Source organism: Mustelus asterias, chromosome 13 (assembly GCF_964213995.1).
Source record: "Mustelus asterias chromosome 13, sMusAst1.hap1.1, whole genome shotgun sequence".
Lineage (NCBI taxonomy): Eukaryota > Metazoa > Chordata > Chondrichthyes > Carcharhiniformes > Triakidae > Mustelus > Mustelus asterias.
Window position 1 is genome coordinate 20,530,642 of NC_135813.1, and position 17,750 is coordinate 20,548,391.

Here is a 17,750-nt window from a genome sequence, read left to right on the forward strand (position 1 = left end):
CTCGCATAGTCTAAAGATGTGCGGGTTCGGTTGATTGGCCATGCTAAGTTGACTCGAGTGTTAGGGGATTAGCAGGGTAAATATGTGGGGTTATGGGAATAGGGCTTGGGTGGGATTGTAGTCTGTGCAGACTTGATGGACCGAATGGCCTCCTCCTGCACTGTAGGGATTCTATGCCATCAGGAAAGCCTCGTGTCGGGCCAAGTGCTGGGAGGGACATCACTTTTGAACACCTTGGGCCCAATGGAGACACCTCCCTCCCACTCCGAAAAGGTCATACCCTCCCTTTATAATCCTCACCGCGGTCTCTTGAACCCAAGCACCCTTTTAATTGCAGATTTTTATTGGATTCAAATTTCACCACTACATCACCACCTCACCAGAAATTGCTGCAGGAGTTCCCCATGGTAGCGTCCTAGGCCCAATCATCTTCAGCTACTTGATCAATGACCTTCCCTGCAATACAAGGTCAGGAATGGGGATGTTTGCTGGTGATTGCACAATGTTCAGAATCATTCAGAACTCAGATATTAAAGCAGTCCATGCCAATATGCAGCAAGACCTGGACAACATTCATGCTTGGGCTGATGAGTGGTAAATAATGTTCAAGCCACACATGCCAGATAGTGACCATCTACAACAAGAGAGAACCTAACTGTCTCTCCTTGATATTTCATGGCTTTACAATTGCTGAATCCCCACTTTCATCATCTTGGGAGTTAGCATTGACTGGAGACTGAACTGGACTAGCCATATGAATACTGTGACTACAAGAGTAGGACAGAACCTGGGAAACCTGAGGCAAGTAACTTGATTCCTAAAATCTGTTCACCATCTGTAAGACACAAATCAGGTGAGTATGGCTGCAGCAACATTCAAAAAGCTCAACACTCATCCAGGACAAAACAGCCTGCTTAATCGACACCCTATCCATCAATTTACACATTCACTCCCTCCACCATCGATACATAATGGCAACAATGTATACTATGTACGAGATGCACTACAACAAAACTTACCAAAGCTTCTCCACCAGCACCTTCCAAATCCAAGACATCCATCACCAAGAAAGACAGGGGCAGCAGACACATGGGAATACCACCACCTGCAAGTTCCTCTCCCATACCCTTTCAAATGAATGAAAAAACTTGAAACTAAAAGTAGCATTTGGATCTAAATGGGGTGTACCCAGCAGAGAAAATAAATATGTATGTGAATATGCAAGAACATTAATTGCCCCAAATGAGATAAACATCTAGCACAGACTGAGAAACACATTTTCAACCAATTGGAATTTATGTCTTAATGGGCTTTGAAGCACAAACCCCTTTCAAGTGGGGTTACAGTTATTCGAGAACAAATCAAACATGTAATTGTAGGCGGTCCCTCGGAGTTGAGGATAACTTTCGCCCACACTAAAAATGAGTTCTCAGGTAACTGAGGAGTCCGTGCTTGACCTTCATTGTCTGTCACAGGCTGTCAGGTGGTTGGAAGGGTGGTTACGTGGGGTGTTCGGATTGCCACGTGGTCCTTTTGATGTCTATGCTTGACTTCAGCTTGCTCTCAGTGATGAAACATAAGGTGTTCAGTTCCTTTCCACATGCTTTTCCTCTACTTCAGGTGATCTTGGGCAGGAATCTCTGTGGTAGCAAACATGTAGCAGTTTGGGCACTGTCACATCTACTTCATTCTCTTCCAGAAAAAGTATGAACACAGATGTGACATTTCCTGTTTTTGGGCCAAGTAAAAATTGAATATATTTTCTTGCTTAAAAGTTGAGAGATTTTCCATATCTTTAAAAATGATGCCAGTGATGTGACAATGTCAGTTCTTGTTATTTTGTCGATTTACATGAGTCTCTCTTTTTTAAATTTTAGGTTAAGTTCAGTGAGTTAACTATTGACATGTTCAGAATGCTACAGGCTCTGGAACGGGAACCCATTAATTTGGCCTCACAATTAAACAAGACTGGATCACAGGTGAGTTATGATCAGTGTACTTATCGATTTGTTGAACATGGAAGCAAACTCTAATTTGTGTAATACAATAAATCAGAACCAGATGAAATATATTTTCCCAAGATAGTGTCACAACAAGTTGTGTTTTCTTTTGGAATTTTATATTGTCAACTTGATGCAGAACATATATAGTACCATTTGATTTTACATGGTTTTGCTTACACGTGTTCCAATGTGTTTTGCTGCTACCTGGCCTGTTCCTTTTAAGGCAATGCTAAAGTACCAATCTGAGGAAATGATCTAAATAGGTCTCTTATCTATTTAAATGTGATTATGATGCTATGGCTCTTCTGGAAAGAAGCCAAGTTATGTCATGATCAGGAAAAAAAACGGTATGACATAACTGGGGAAACCAAACTGAAAGTGCTGGAAACACAGCAGACCAGTTGGGAATTGTGCAGGGATCTGATAAGTTAACATTTTTGGTGCAGACGTTCAAAACAGAAAAAAGGTTTGTACACAAAACTTTAACTTGTTTGTTTCTCATCACAGATGTTGACTGACCTGCTTTGTTTCTAGTGTTTTATATTTTTGTCTAAGATCTGTGGCGTCCTTAATTTTCTTTTTGCTTTTATTTGAATTATTTTAAGATTTTCAATTGCAGTTTGGTATACCATACACATTTTGGCAGATGTTATGACCCAGGCCAGAAACTCCAAAGTGTTTTATGAAGACAGGCAAGAGCCTAAGTTTTTACCTTTGAATTTGGCATGGGTGAGCATAAGGTGTTTCACTCCAGGTATGATTCAAGTGACCCACTAGGAAGCTTTTATCAAACAAAGTTTATTTAAGAACACAGATAACATATAGTCCGAAAGATTAGCAAAACAACCATGATATAGTATAAATCTTAACAGCTCACTATGATGTTCCAAATCAAATAACACCCAACAAACATGCACCTCTTAATAGATTTGGCACAGAAAGTGCAAATATGCTCATGTGTGGCTGGATTTTGCAGCTTTTTAACACCTGCTGCAAATTAGTCCTTTGAATGTTGGATTAAAACTCAGGCTTCCCAGTCCTGGAACTTTTAGCATGCCTCTGGTGAGAGAGAGAGACAGAGACACTGACTGCCTCCACCAGCTTCCAGTTAGCAACTAAACCAAAACTAAAACCTTGGACTTTTCTGTGGGGGGGGAAAAAACTGTCCCCAGGCAGCAACTGACCTGTCAATCAAGCGCCACCCAACAATTCCAAAAGGTTCATAAAACTCCAGAGCACCGCATTAGGCCAGATGAAAAATAAACTTGATGTCCATTATATTGCTTCAGTAACAATTAGAGGACACCAGCTGCAGATATTATGGCAACAATAAAATCTTGCAAAGGAACTACTTGGAAAAACCTGCAAAGAAACATGAGTAAAATACATTGCTCAAAGGAACAGTATCATCACACAGCTAATCTCAGCTGCAAAATGGATGAATCTTTGTTGAAGAGATCAGAGTCATAATTTTTCTTTCTTTTGAATTAGTCAACATATTGGTGATTGGGATTTTTGTTTTGTTATTTTGCCAGCAAGGATTGTGAGGAACAGATGATTGGGTCTTTCTCCAAGAAATGTTCAGACAGACCATCTTCTATTTGAAGATATGCTGTCAGAATTTCCTATTAATTAACACTTGCCAGCTAGAAAATTGTTCTTGCTGATACATTGGAACAGAAAATCTGCTTATGCCATTTGCTGTTTTTCTTTTCTTTGCAATAATGGGGATCTACAGGCCAGTCAATCTGAAAGAAGTCGAGAGTGTAAAAGAGCACTGGATTTCTCCACCAAAACTGTTAATCCCTGTTGACCAACATGATGAATATTTGTGGATGGGGTAGATTATGTTCTAGTTTCAGCCTTGCCCGCTTCAATCACAAATATTTATTCAAAGCAGTTGCCCAGCAGAAAGATGTATATAATTTGTGAATTTCCATGCTTCTGGCCAACTGCATTGACAAACTTTACAGGTTTCCCTGGAGATTCAGAAGTAATAACCATCTATGAGTCATAGAGACTCGGGGGTCCTAAGTTTGATCCCTATTCCTTGATTCAGTATTTATTACGGGTTACAATTATGTGCAGCTTTCCTGGAATAGAAAGGAGAAAGTAATTCACAAATTGTGAGTGCCAGACCATGACAGGATTGAGATTGGTTGTGCTGTCTTCCACAGTGAAAAACACATACCATCAAAGGTTGGTACTTCACTGAAATAGATTTTGTTCCTGTGAAATTTGTGACTGGAAGTGTGCAAAAGGGAGAATTTAAGGAGGAGAAAATTGTTTAAAAATCCCATGTTGACAGAAATGGAGGTTAAAAACATTTACAAGGAATTGTTTCAGTATGGCTGCATCAAATCTAATGGTGCACTTGTTCAGTTTCGTTGGTTGAGGCTTCTTCAATAAGTCTAAAAATTATTTTGTTGATACATCGCAGAATGAGTCATATCTGTGAGTCACTTGAGCAATGATATGGCATTATAGCCTTTATTTGTTGGCTAAAGGAAGCAAAGTATGTTGTGGTTTAAGTTTTTTGGAGTGCAATGAATATTTTTAAGTTTTACTAATTGAAAGTGGTTCTTTATTAAGATTAATTTTGAACAGCGTATGAGGGCAAATTGTCCTGACTCAGGAATGCTTTATAACCTATTGTGGAAACTCCAGCGATGCAAAAGGGGGCAAGTAACTTGGTAAAATGTAGATATATGGTTTGTATTATTTGTCTTTTATTCTTTCCAGGAGTCTACGGAAAAACCATCAAAACGCGAAAATCCTCACAAATATTTGCTGTACAAACCGACATTCAGTCAACTGTACACATTTCTTTCTGCATCTTTCAAGGTATGCTAACTTTCCAATGTTGATCAGTAGTTGGAGAGGAGGGTCACATAATGCATTCAAAACCATTTTTTAGAACAATATGTCAAGAAACTAATAATAGACTATTTTAGATCTACCAGTGAGCAATGAGACAGTGTAAATCGGTAATTTTATAGTAAAATGTTCTGTGGGAAAAAGTGATCATAATGATTGAATTTCACAATGAGTTGGTTAAATACAAACTAGGAAATAACTTCATAATTGGTATAATGAAGAGAGAGTTGGCTGAGGTAGAGTTGGGGAATTAGATTAAAAGATATAACCATAGATAACTATTGGTAAACATTTCAAGAAATAAGCTACAATTCTCAAATAATATATATTCCTTTAGAATAAAAGTTCCATTGAAAAATTGATCCATGACTAATCAGGATACTAAGATTAAAAGAAGAAGCTTATAATGTTGCTAAAAAAGTAGTAAACCTGAGGAGTGGCGGGTTTACAAATCAGTGATGAATGACCAAGATATTGATGAAGTGGGAAAGGATGTAAGAGTAAGCTAACAAAAAACATAAAAACAGACAAGAGGTTTTACAATTATGTTAAAGGAGAGAGATAGTGAAAGTAAACATTGGTCCTTTAGAGGCAGACAAAAGAAATGATAATGGTGACTGAGGAAAAGGCAAAGACAAATATTTTGTCTGTCTTCTCAGTGGAAGACATAAATAATGTACTGGGAACCCGGCATCTAATATGAATGAAGACCTAAAGAATTAATATTAGCAAAGCAAAAGTACTGACAAAATTAATGCAGCAAAAAGCTGGCAAATCTTCTGGACCCAATGGCCTACAAACAAGGGTTTAAGAGGTGCCTGCAGAGGTAATGGGTGCATTGGTTTTAACCGCCCAGAATTCCACAAATTCTAGACTAGTGCCTGTGGATTAGAAGGTACAAACTGTAACTCTCCTATTCAAAAAAAAGAGGGGAAGAGAAAACAAGGAACTAAGGACCAGTTGCCTTATATTAGTCGTAGAGTCATTTTATCATGGGTGTGACAAATGAGTGCTTGTTAAGTCACAATGAAGTTATGTAGGGACAACACAGTTTGATGAAAGGGAAATTATATTTGATGAATCTATTGGTTTTTGAGGGTGAAAAAAGAGAACAGGTGGATTTGGTGTCTTTGGGTTTTTAGAAGGCATTTGAAATGCTGCCACACAAGAGGTTTTTACTATAATGACCAGGTGAGAAGGGGTAAACTGGCTTCCCTCTATTTAACCTCCTTAGTTGGTCACGACAAAGGTTTAAGTTTCTTTTCCACAAGGATATGCCTGTTTCAGATCGGAATGTATTTAACTATTTAAGCTATGAACCAATCAAACAAGGTTTCTTTTGAGTCAAAGAGCGAATTTATTAACAAAAATGTGATGTCAAGTATTGGGCCTCATGCAGTCATTCAGGCCCACTCACAGGAACACGCATTCTGGGCGATCAAAACCAATGCCCCCATTACCTCTGCAGACACCTTTTAAACCCTTCTCAGGAATACACATGCCCGCGTACGCCTTCCTGCGCGCGCGCACACATGCATTCGCACAAGCACATACACAGCTATCAGAAATAAGGGGAATTAGAGTCTAATTTTTTAAAAAGCTAAAAGAATATATCCTTTGATTGTCCCTGATGCGTAGATTTTAAACACCGCGGCCAATGGCCGCACAGTGGCACAGTGGTTAGCACTGCTGCCTCACAGCTCCATGGACCTGGGTTCGATTCCCAGTTTGGGTCACAGTCTGCGTGGAGTTTGCACATTCTCCCTATGTCTGCGTGGGTTTCATCCGGGTGCTCCGGTTTCCTCCCACAGTCCAAAGATGTGCGAGTTAGGTTGATTGGCCATGCTAAGTTACCCTTGAGTGTCGCGGAATGCATAAATTAGAGGAATTAGCGGGGTAAATTATGTGGGGTTCTGGGGATAGGGCCTGGGTGGGATTGTTATCGGTGCAGACTCAATGGGCTGAATGGCGGTCTCCTGCATTGTAGGGATTCTATGATTCAAAGGCTTCTGGTGTGCGATCACAGTTTCTGGTAGTGTTGGCTTCCCGAACCGGGTGTTAGACCTATTCCAAAAGAGGAAGAGAGAGAGAGCAGACTTCAGCCTGTTTCCTCTGCTGAAGACTTTCTTGAAGCAGCCTGTCCATTTCCAATCTCTCTCTGGTAGCTGGCAGGCTTGTCTTAAAATACTTAAGCCATTTTGTATTTCCAAGAGTTTTGGGTGTGTCTCTCTGGCAGCCATTGTCTCAATGTCCAGTACTTTGCCTTTTTAATGTCTCCTCCAGAGATGGTTGCAAGTTTCGATGGGTGTCTGGATTATAGGAAATGTCTCTCTTATCACAGTCCCCTGAGGGTGCTTTGTTTGTTTCTCACCTTCACCCTAGAATATGGCCTTGCATTTTTAAGCAGTTTGCTCTGCCTCTGTTCAAATTGCACAAGTTCCAGTCATTTGAAAATTTAAAAATCATATTTTCAAAAAAATAAGGGACATAGCCTTCTGTCAGTTATATAAGATTAGGGCTCGTGGGATTGGAAGTATTGTATTAGCATAAATTAAGAACTGGTTAACAGAGAGAAAGCAGAGTAGGAATAAATGAGTTATTTTCAGGTGGAAGGATATAATAATAAAAGTAACATAGAGTCCATGCTTGGCCCTTAGCTGGTTATAATCTATATCAGTGATCTGGATGAGGGGACTGGATGTTACATATTCAGATTTGCTAATGATACAAAGCTAAATTACAAAATAAGTTGTGAGCAACTTGCAAAGGTATAAACATCAGGCCAGTGATTAGGGAAATGGAGTATGATATGAGGAAGTGTGAAATTATTCACTCTGTCAGAGAGAATGGAAAAGCAGAATATTTTTAAAAGTTGAGAGGTTAGTAAATGTTGGTATGCAGAGCAATTTGGGGGCCTTAAACATGAATAACAGAAAGTTAACCTGCAGATGCAGCAAGTAATTAGGGAGGCAAATGGCATATTAGTGCTTATTGCAAGGGATTTGGAGAACAAGAGTAAGGAAGTCTTGCTGAAGTGTTATAGGATTTTGGTGAGACTACATCTGGAGTACTGTGTACAGTTTTGGTCTCCTTACCCAAGAAGAATATACTTAAGAGAAGATGCAACAAAGATTCCATCAATCAATTCCTGGGAATGGAGAGGGCTGTCCTCTAAGGAATGATTTAAGAAGGATGGGTCTATGTTCTCTGCAGGTTAGAAGAATTCGAGTTGATTTCATTATAACACACAAAATTCTTAAGAGCTTGATGGAGTAGATGCTGAGAGGCTATTTCCTCTGGCTGGAGAGTCTAGAATTAGGGGGTCATAGTTTCAGGGTAAGGCGTTGGCCGATTAGGACTAAAATGAAGAAAAATTTCTTCTCTCAGAAGATTTGAATCTTGGGAACATTCTACCACTATGTTGTTGAATATTTTCAAGGCTGTGATTCATAGATTTTTGGATACTGATCAAATCTAGGGATATGGGGATAGGGTGGGGAAGTGGAGGTGATGTAAAAGTTTGATTATGCCCTTATGAATAGCAGGGCAGACTCTAGAGCCATATTCCCTACCTTGCTCCTAACTCTTATGTTTGCCAGTGTAAAGTTTTAATCCAGAACTGTCTGTATGCACAGTATTAGTGCTGAAAGCTGTCAAATGCTTGTAAGAAAACCTAAATATCAAATACAGTTAGTGAATGCTAAGTTGCGAACTGAAATGTGCCATTGTGATTTTAAAATGAATGTAAAATCTTTGAAGAGCTCTAGTTTCGGTTAAGAACCTATCTTTCAAGCTATTGCAACTATTCCCAACAGTTTAAGTTTAAGAAATTTGAATTGTCATTAACTGAAGGTTTCAGGGATTTATTTTGTACCCTCTGGTAATGGAGAAGAATGTCAAGTGATGAAAATTTTACTCATCTGTAAATGATATCCCCTTTTCAAATTACAATTTTTTTTACACCATTAACTAAAATACATGATCAAATCTCAATTATTAACTGAAATGTTAAAACAGTTAAAGTTGGGTAACCTTTCAAGAACATTTTGATAAACTGTGTAAGTGTCACCTATGTCTTAACATTTTTTTAAAAATGTTTCCTCGTTGGGAGAGTGACATCAGCTGGATCCCACACTTCTACCAATGTTGCTGTTAATCTAAGAGACATGAGTAGAGGACATAAAATCTCCCATGATTATTATTCTATCTGCTTCTAATAAACTGTCAAGTAGCAAAAGGGGTATAGGGAATGGAGTTTTTACAATGTGTACAGAACTTCTTTCTTATCCAGTATATAAAAAGCATAATAAGAGTGCCAACCCTGCAGAATCTAGTATTGGGAAATGAGCCACAATAGATCAGAGATGTGAGTTTAAAGGAACATTTAAGCAATGTGATAATTGGGGTAAGGATGAGCAGAAATATTAAAAGGACATGAGACAAAGACTGAAGTAATAAATTGGAAAATAACTGATTAAAGGGATAATAATAGAACTAAGGAAAATTAATTGGAAACGTTTACTGACAAACATAGAAATCAAAGAATAGTTGGAAACATTTTAAATGGTGATCAGTAGAGCCTAAGAGAAACACATCCAACTAAAAAGCAAACACTAGTCTGTAATGACACACCCTGGGTGAATAAAGAAATAAGAGCAAAATTGAAACCTAAGAAAAATGTACACTAAGAACACAGAAAAGAAATTAAGTCGAAAGGGAATAAGGGAAGGTTAGGAAAGAAGTCAATAAGACCAGTAAGAAGGCAAAGACAAACCACACAATTATCAAGAATTATAAAAATATATAGTATTCTTTGGACACATAAACAACAAAATAAAATCAGGATCGAGATAGATAGGATCACTAAGTTTACCCACAATTAACTTACAAATAATGACAAAGAAATGGCAGAATTATTAAATAATTACTTGGTATTTACAAGGGATCCTAACATGATAGACAAAACATGAGTAAAGAAATCAAAATAAATACAACATAAATGTAAGATAGAAATGGGAAAGGAGCAGAAGGATCTACGGTTATAGATAAACATATAAAAAAGTAGTGACACAAGTTCATGAGGCCATTTGAAAAAAGCAAACAAAGCGCTCTGGTTTATTTCTAGCGGGATGGAACTGAAAAGCAGAAATTTTGTTCACCTTGTATAGAACATTAATTAGACCACACTTGGAGTTCTGTGAACAGTTCTGGTGTACAGTTTATAAAAAGGACATGCAGACACTGGAGCACATACTAGAATACCAGAATTAAGACTGATCTAAATCATCTTTAAATGACCTAAAAATCATTCAGCAGAAATAAGTATTTTTGTCCAAAATGCAATGATTTAACCAGTGAAATGGTTTAAAGTACATCAGAACAGCAGTTGCATATACCAATCTATTATTTTTCTTTATTTATGCTTCATATTTAAAAATAAAGAGCAACAAAGTTAATGATCTTATCAGATAGTGTTTTATAAACAATAATACATGCAATTTCAAATATAAATATTTATATTTTCATTTTCAGGAGCTGCCTGGAAATAGTGTCCTCCTGGTCTATCTGTCAGCTACTGGCGTGTTTCCTACAGGTCGTTGTGATTATGAAGGTATAATAAAGACCTAGTCACTTGCAGGGCATGAATTGAGTTCAAAACAATTACACTTAATTTACAGGGAAGGGGACTGTGGGAAATTTTATTGAACACAGGAGAATTTTTCAATTTCAGTGATTTTTGTTATTCATTCATGGGATCTGGAGTCGATGGCAAGGACAGCATTTATTGCCCATCCCTAATTGCCCTTTAGAAGATGATGATGAACCATTTTTTTTTAAACCACTGCAATTCGTGTGCTGTAAGTCTACCCACAGTGCTGTTGGGGAGGGAGTTTCAGGATTTTGACTAAGTGACAGTGAAGGAATGGCTCTATAGTTCCAGGGTGTGACTTGGAGGGAAGTTTATGGGTGGCGATGTTCCTGTGTGTATGCTGCCCTTGCTCCTACTTAATGTTTTCACCATGCAAATTTGCGATTTTGGGAAGTGCTGTCAAAGGAACGTTGGCAAGTTGCTGCAGGGCATCATATATTCAATACCACTCCTGACTTCTCCCCCGGGTGTTAATAGTGGTGTTTCAGCAATTGTAATGCTATCTAACATCATGGGGGATTAGATTTTGGAGATAGTCATAGCCTGGTTTGTGTAAATGATGGAAATGTATTACATATTTGTGAGTGCAAAAACAATAATTTCCGTAAATCAATTGGGAATTCATATTCTGTTTATTTCTATGCTCTTTTGACTTGAAGTTTAAATTATTCCCAAAAAATGAAATTGGCCTTCTAGATTTTCCTATCCGATTTTAAAACTTCTTCATCTTAAATACTTAAATCTTCAGAGCATCGCTATTTCCTCCCTGGTTTCCTTTAGCAGCAAAAGCTGCTGCCATTATGTCCAAGCTGAGTAAGAGTGTGAAACAACAGTAACCTGATTGAGAACACCAAACTGTGTGTTTACCAAGCCTGCATCTTCACACTCCACTACAGTAGTGAGACTTGGATAGCATAAACCTGACAGAAGAAAAGGCTGAACATTTCCCATCTTCACTGTCTTGGATATATCCTCGGCATCTCTTAGCAGCACCAGGTCACCGACGTGGAGGTCCTGGAGCATACTAATTCCATTGCTAAGCCAGCAACACCTGCACTGATGATCACCAGATGAGTGACAGCCCTTTTCCCAAAGATCATCTGTATGGTCAGTTGGCATTGGATCACTACCTCCTGAGCAACCATACCTCTGTCACCAGGACACCTGGATGTGAGATATGAAGATGGCAGACATTGACACTGACAACTGGGAAATAATCATTGACAGTCATAACCTCTGGAGTTGGTCAGGCTGTATGGAAGAGCATTGGAAGAGCTGAACAGAAATAAAAAGCTCAACATGCTGAGAAAAGGGCCCAGAGAAAAAAGGGGCTAGCAAATTGTGTGCCTTCCCAGCCTAATGTCTTCCTTGCAGCAAGGACTGCCATGCCAGAGTGGGGCTACACCACTGGAGTGAGCTACAGTGGGTGATAGTTAACACAGTTGACCACCACAGCACAAATCATTGTCTTATGAGAGAGAAGTTCAATTTAATGGTTCTGAACCTTTTTACAAGCCTCTATATCTCCAGATGTGAATGGTGTTCCACATGGGGTCTAAACAGGATCTTGTACAAGGAAACTTTAGTGCTCTTAATTTTATGTTAGATAATCCTAGCTATACATGCTAATTCTGTTTGTTTTTGTGATAAACTGTCGGCACAATTTGTAGATCTCATATACATTGGTTTCTTTACATTTGAAAAGACTTTATATACATGTTACGTTTATCTACATTAACTGTCATCTCCCTGATATATACTCATTCTCCAATGCATCTAGATTAGAATATCTTTTTTCTCTTGCGGGCTCTGACACCAACCCAGATATTCATGTCATCTGTCGAGAGACCCTCTAACATCATCCAAATCATTGATATAAATCATGAAGAGAAGTAACTGTAAAATTGTCATTGTCAAATTCCACTCTGTGGGGAACCGCTAGAACCACTATGAGAGCACAGTGAATTCTCCTTTTAACCCAGATTCTGTACTTCAATCTCCGAAGAAGCTAACTTGAACTGTAATATAGTATGTGATACCTTGTCAAAAGCTCTGCAAGTTAAAATACACAATTTTTGAGCTACCTTCATCCATGAACCTAATAATCCCCTGGAGGAATTTAAACAGGTTGCTAATCTGTTCTCCATCAAGTAAGTTAGTTTGGTGCAGAGTATCCCAAAAGATCTTTTTAGATTCAGACACAGAAGGAGGCCATTCAGCTTATCATGCACATGTAAGCTTTTTGAAAGCGCTATTCAGATAGTCCCTCTCCCTACTCTTTTCCCAAAGCTCTGATTTTGTTTTCTTTCAAGCATTTTACTAGTTTCCTTTGAAAGTTGTGATTGAATCTACTTTTCCCACCCTTTTCAGGGAGTGCATTTCTCGTTTGCTCAACATAGAAACATAGAAGATCACTATAACTTGCTGTGTGAATATTTTTTTCTTCATTTGTTTCTGAACCTCTCCCAGATGTCCCTTTTTGGTTATACAGACCCTTCGACCCTGGAAACCGTTTCTCCTTAATTACTTTAACAAAATCCTTCAAAATTTTAACTCTCTCTGCTTTAAGCAACACACTTCCAGTTTTCCCCCTCTCAGTAACTGAAACATTTATCCTAGTAACTATTCCAATAATCTTTTCTCCCATACTCTCAAAACGTTTGTGGTTCCCAAAATTGGCCACTGTAGTCCATCTGGGACTTAACCAAGGTTTATTTTAACTTCACTCTGACAAAGTGTCATCCAGACTCGAAACATTGGCTCTGTTCTCTCTCCACAGATGCTGTCAGACTTAGAGATTTTTCCAGCATTTTCTGTGTTTGTTTATTTTAACTTCCTTATTTTTGTTCCTTTTATGATTATTTATTCGTGCAAGCTCATAGACCCATCAGTTTCCATTTCTAACTTCATTGCCTTTTTGAATCTTGGTATAACATGAGCCTCCTTTCAGTCATTGGATCAATGCCAGAGTCCAATGAGCCATTGAATATACGAGTAATCACAAATTGCATTTATATAGCAGTGTTAATTTAGTAAAATGTCCCAAGATGCTTCACAGAAATAATTTCAAACAAAATTTGACATCAAATCACATAAAGGAATATTAGGACAGGTGACCAAAAGCAGAGTCAAAGAGCTGGGTTTAAGGAGTGTCTTGAAGGAGGAGAGAATGATAGTGAGTTAGACAGAATTCGGAAGGAAATTCTAAACTTTGAGGCCTAGGGAACTGAAGCAATGATGTGAGGTGATAGAAATTGGGTATGTGTAAAAGGCCAGAGTAAAGGGACTGCAAACATCTCAGAAGATTGTAGGGCTGGTGGAAGTTAGAGATAGGGAGGGGCAAGACCATGGATGGATTTGAATGTAAGAATTTAAATTAAAATTTATTTCCTTGCCTCTTGAAAGTATTGAGTTCTTGTTTCGCTCTGATTATCTCTGACATCATGCCCAAATGGTTCTTCTTTATGCCATGCTATTCACCCATGGAGAACATTGCTTGATCCTGTCCTCGACAAACATCCTCATGTGTCTACTCCTAACAGTTGTCTTTAAATAGTAATTAGGAATAGGAATTTTGGTGCTATTTCTCTCTGTTAATCCATGGGTATGCTTTAATTAACTTTATAATTAGAATTTCAATAACATGACTAACTTGTACTGAGGTTTGTTTTTTTTGCCTCATGAGGATGATCTACTTCAGCGCACCTTTTGTTTGTTGTGACTTGCCCACTAACTGCTTGGTACTGCAGTGTTGTGGTATCAGTTACCACGCAACCTCTCAACACCGTTGGTATTTTAATCCTTCTCTTTCCTACCACTTCCTTCATCCTCCATCTTTGCTATTCTCCTTCATCCTAGTTCAGGATGATGGAGCAACAAATCGCGAACAGTAATTTGCTACTGATCCATTTTAAATAAACATTTGAATTTGTATAATTCAGGAATGAATTCCTCTGGGGAATCTTGAGTGCAAGTACCAGAAGTGAGATTTGATCTTTGAATCTTGTTATTCAGAGACTGTAATAAGTCCAAGGAGGCGAAAGGCCCTTCACCAGAATTCCTTTATTTACAAGATCCTTCAATACTATACAGAGTGCCCTGTATATATCTACAGCCTGGAGCTCCCTGATTGGACCATCAATTAGGCCTTTAAATGGGGAAATCTTTCAACACCAACCAAATAAACAAACTCAGATTAACTTAAGGACAAATGAAAATGGGCAGCTCCCCAAAAAGAGGGGGAACAGCCCAAACAGAAAACAAAGTCGAAAGGAAACTTACAACATTAAATCATAATGTGATTTTCGGGGTTTATAATACACCCCAGTCCCTGCGGTGCCCAACGGGCGCGGAAGGCATCAACTGCGCCTGTGGACACTGCATGCTCCCTCTCCAAGGACACCTGGCTGTAAATATAGCCGCGGTAGAGGGGCAGACAGTCAGGATGGACGACCCCGTCGATCGCCCGCTGCCTGGACCTGTTGATAGCTCGCCTCGCCAGGCCCAGGTGCAGGTTGCCTTTAAATGGGGAGTTCATATTCAAGCAGGCCAACCTCAATTGTCTGGTTAAAGTCATTACAGAGACCAATGCTTCAACATTGTTGTCACTAATGTGTTCCAGTGCTGTTATATATTAGCACAACCTACATTAGAGAGCGCAAACATTGGATAGGATCCAGTACACCACAAATGCATAAGCCATGTTACTGCTTTGACTTTAAAAAACATAATAAGAGGCTCTTTTTTTAAAAAAAACAGTTGGCATAGTCCCCACAGAAGTAATGGTCAGAAGAGGTTTTCTTGTATCTAACTTCTGAACAAGCAACTGACCATTAGCTGTCCAACTGCTGAAGTAATGCTAGCATCAGAAATATATTGTCTCAGGCAGACCTATGCTTGGATAAATAAAAGCAGGGAAAGGGAAGGCTGGGAGTTTGAAAGAGAAAAAGTGAGTTGTAAAATACCAGAATGCAGGATTGCTGCTTTATACTACAATCTGTATTTTAACAGATTAAATGATGATAACTGCTGATGACCAAATTTATTGTCTAAATGTAAACGTTCCTTATGATCCTAAAAATTAAGTGCCTTTTTTTTCTTTTAGTTGTTTGCAAATTTTCCCTGCAGCATTGACTTTTGTACACTTAAGAATTTGTCTATAGATCTGACATTATTTACTCTTCATAGTGTAAAACCAAGCTGCCCGTTAACCCATTCTCAAGTTGTATGCTCTAAAGAGCTTTACAGCCAATTAAATAGAATTGATCTTGTAATGCAGGGGGATATCTGCAGCCAATTTGTATACTGCAATGTTCCACAAATAGCAGTGAGGCCAGATCATCTGTTTAAGTGATATTGGATGAGGAATATTTTCCAGGACATCTGAGGGGGCAGACGGGACTCTTGTTAAGTGTCTCATTCAAACAATAGCACCTGAAGCATTGCAGCAGTCCCTCAGCATTGCACTGAAATGTCAGCCTACATTATAAGTTCAAATTTCTGGAAGACCCTGCAATCCTTCAATTTTGCTTTATTTCACCAAAGGAAATCTGGTGAGCTCTTGTTTGATAGTACTAAAAAAAAAATAGGGCTAAACTTAGGTTCTGGTTGATGAATGAAAAAAAATTCATCGAAATATCTATCTAGCAAATTAAATTTTCTCAGCATGCTTAACATTTATAACCACGAGTGTCACTATTATTAATGTTTATTGAAAGTTAAGCCATCAAAAAGAATTGATGTGTTTGTAGGTGAATCGGCTTAATGATTAATGAGATGTCAAGCATCACAGTAGCAGCCTTGAGATGTGATTTTATATCCTTGCAGTGTGTTTTAGATCAACACTGCCAGCTAACCATTACTTGTTTTTTGAATAATCTTTCCTGCTGGCGTGGGAAGAGTTGTGAAGTCTTCTTAACAGTTTTAACGTTCCTTCAATTTCACTATCTCCGAATGTTAAGATCTGTAATTTCTCACAAGCTCTCCTTATAAAATGAATGCTTCAAATTACTTTTTAGGTAAATGCACAGGCTGCTATAGTACTGAGCTGTATGGATTAGTAAGATCCTAGATTTGATGCCTGGTCTGGATTGAGCTAGCTGATCTCAGTTGGGGAATTACAATTAGTTTGGGCATCAATAAGCGAGGAAAGGGAAGAACTAGCCAGCGTAGACTGTTTTTGATCACTGAGTGACTTCAGGTAGAAAGCAGCATGTGTGAACTTTGTGTGAGGATAGAATTAAGTTTAGCTGTGATGCTGTGTTGCATAGTTCATTCTGAATCAAGAAGATTGGCCACTTGGGAGAAATGCCAGTGTATCCCACCAAGTATTACTATCTTCAAGAAATGGAGTGAAAAATGAGTTAGGGGTTATAGCAGGGGATACAGAAATCCCTACTTTTGAGACTATTAAAACAAGTAGATTCGTTTAAAAATAGGGACATAGTGTGCCTTATATATATATATGCCAAAGGTATCACAATGTGCCTCACTTGTATATCATACGAAGATATGGTCTGTCTAAGCACATTTAATCATTTTTGAATAAGTATTATAAATTTAAACTGTATTTTTGTATTTTATTGTGAGCTTTAGCCAACAAGCAACTTGCCCCTTAGCATAATGGGAAATAAGTTTAATGAGACAGACCACATTCTTTTGGAACAATGAAGCATAGAGCGTATACCCTATTATCAGGGGCATGCCAAGCAGCTACTGGCAACCAAGATTATTGAAATGAATAGAAGGATTCAGCTGCATTCAGCCTCCACTAATAAGGGGACAGAAAACAGACCAGAGAAGATGACTCCCTTCTGGTACCCAGGACTGCAGATGTTAGGGGTGTAGGTAGGGTTACTAGGCAACAGGGGAAAGTACTTCTGGGTTTGGTTGACCAATGAATCCCTAATTCTGCTGGAAGGTAGAATGCTATTGGCCAAAGTAAATGAAGTGTATTAATGTAATTGGACCATCCAGCTTGGATGACAGATTGGGTGGGAGAGTCAAATCTTCAGAAATGTATATCTGTTGTACCCATGTGATGTAAGGCCAGAGAGAAGTTGGAATCCTCTGACTATCTCTCCCCATGCGTTGATCAAATAAAGAACATCTTTAACCTCATACTGTCTTTTGCAAATCTTTGTGTTTGCCGAGATTGGCTAAACGCAAGACCGCCCCCCCCCTCTCCCCCAAAGTGGGACGCCCCAAGAAATTCCCCTTGC

The 17,750-nt window shown here is 38.6% G+C and overlaps 1 protein-coding gene across 2 annotated transcripts in view; it reads left to right on the plus strand.

Moving 5' to 3' along the window:
* The window catches only part of scai (suppressor of cancer cell invasion), a 161,645-nt gene that overhangs the window by 102,581 nt on the left and 41,314 nt on the right, over positions 1–17,750 (plus strand). For both annotated transcript variants that reach the window (XM_078226495.1, XM_078226496.1), the window contains 3 exons: positions 1,878–1,979; positions 4,746–4,847; positions 10,413–10,491. In XM_078226495.1, the coding sequence (XP_078082621.1) occupies positions 1,878–1,979; positions 4,746–4,847; positions 10,413–10,491 (283 nt within the window). The remainder of the gene's footprint in view (positions 1–1,877; positions 1,980–4,745; positions 4,848–10,412; positions 10,492–17,750) is intronic.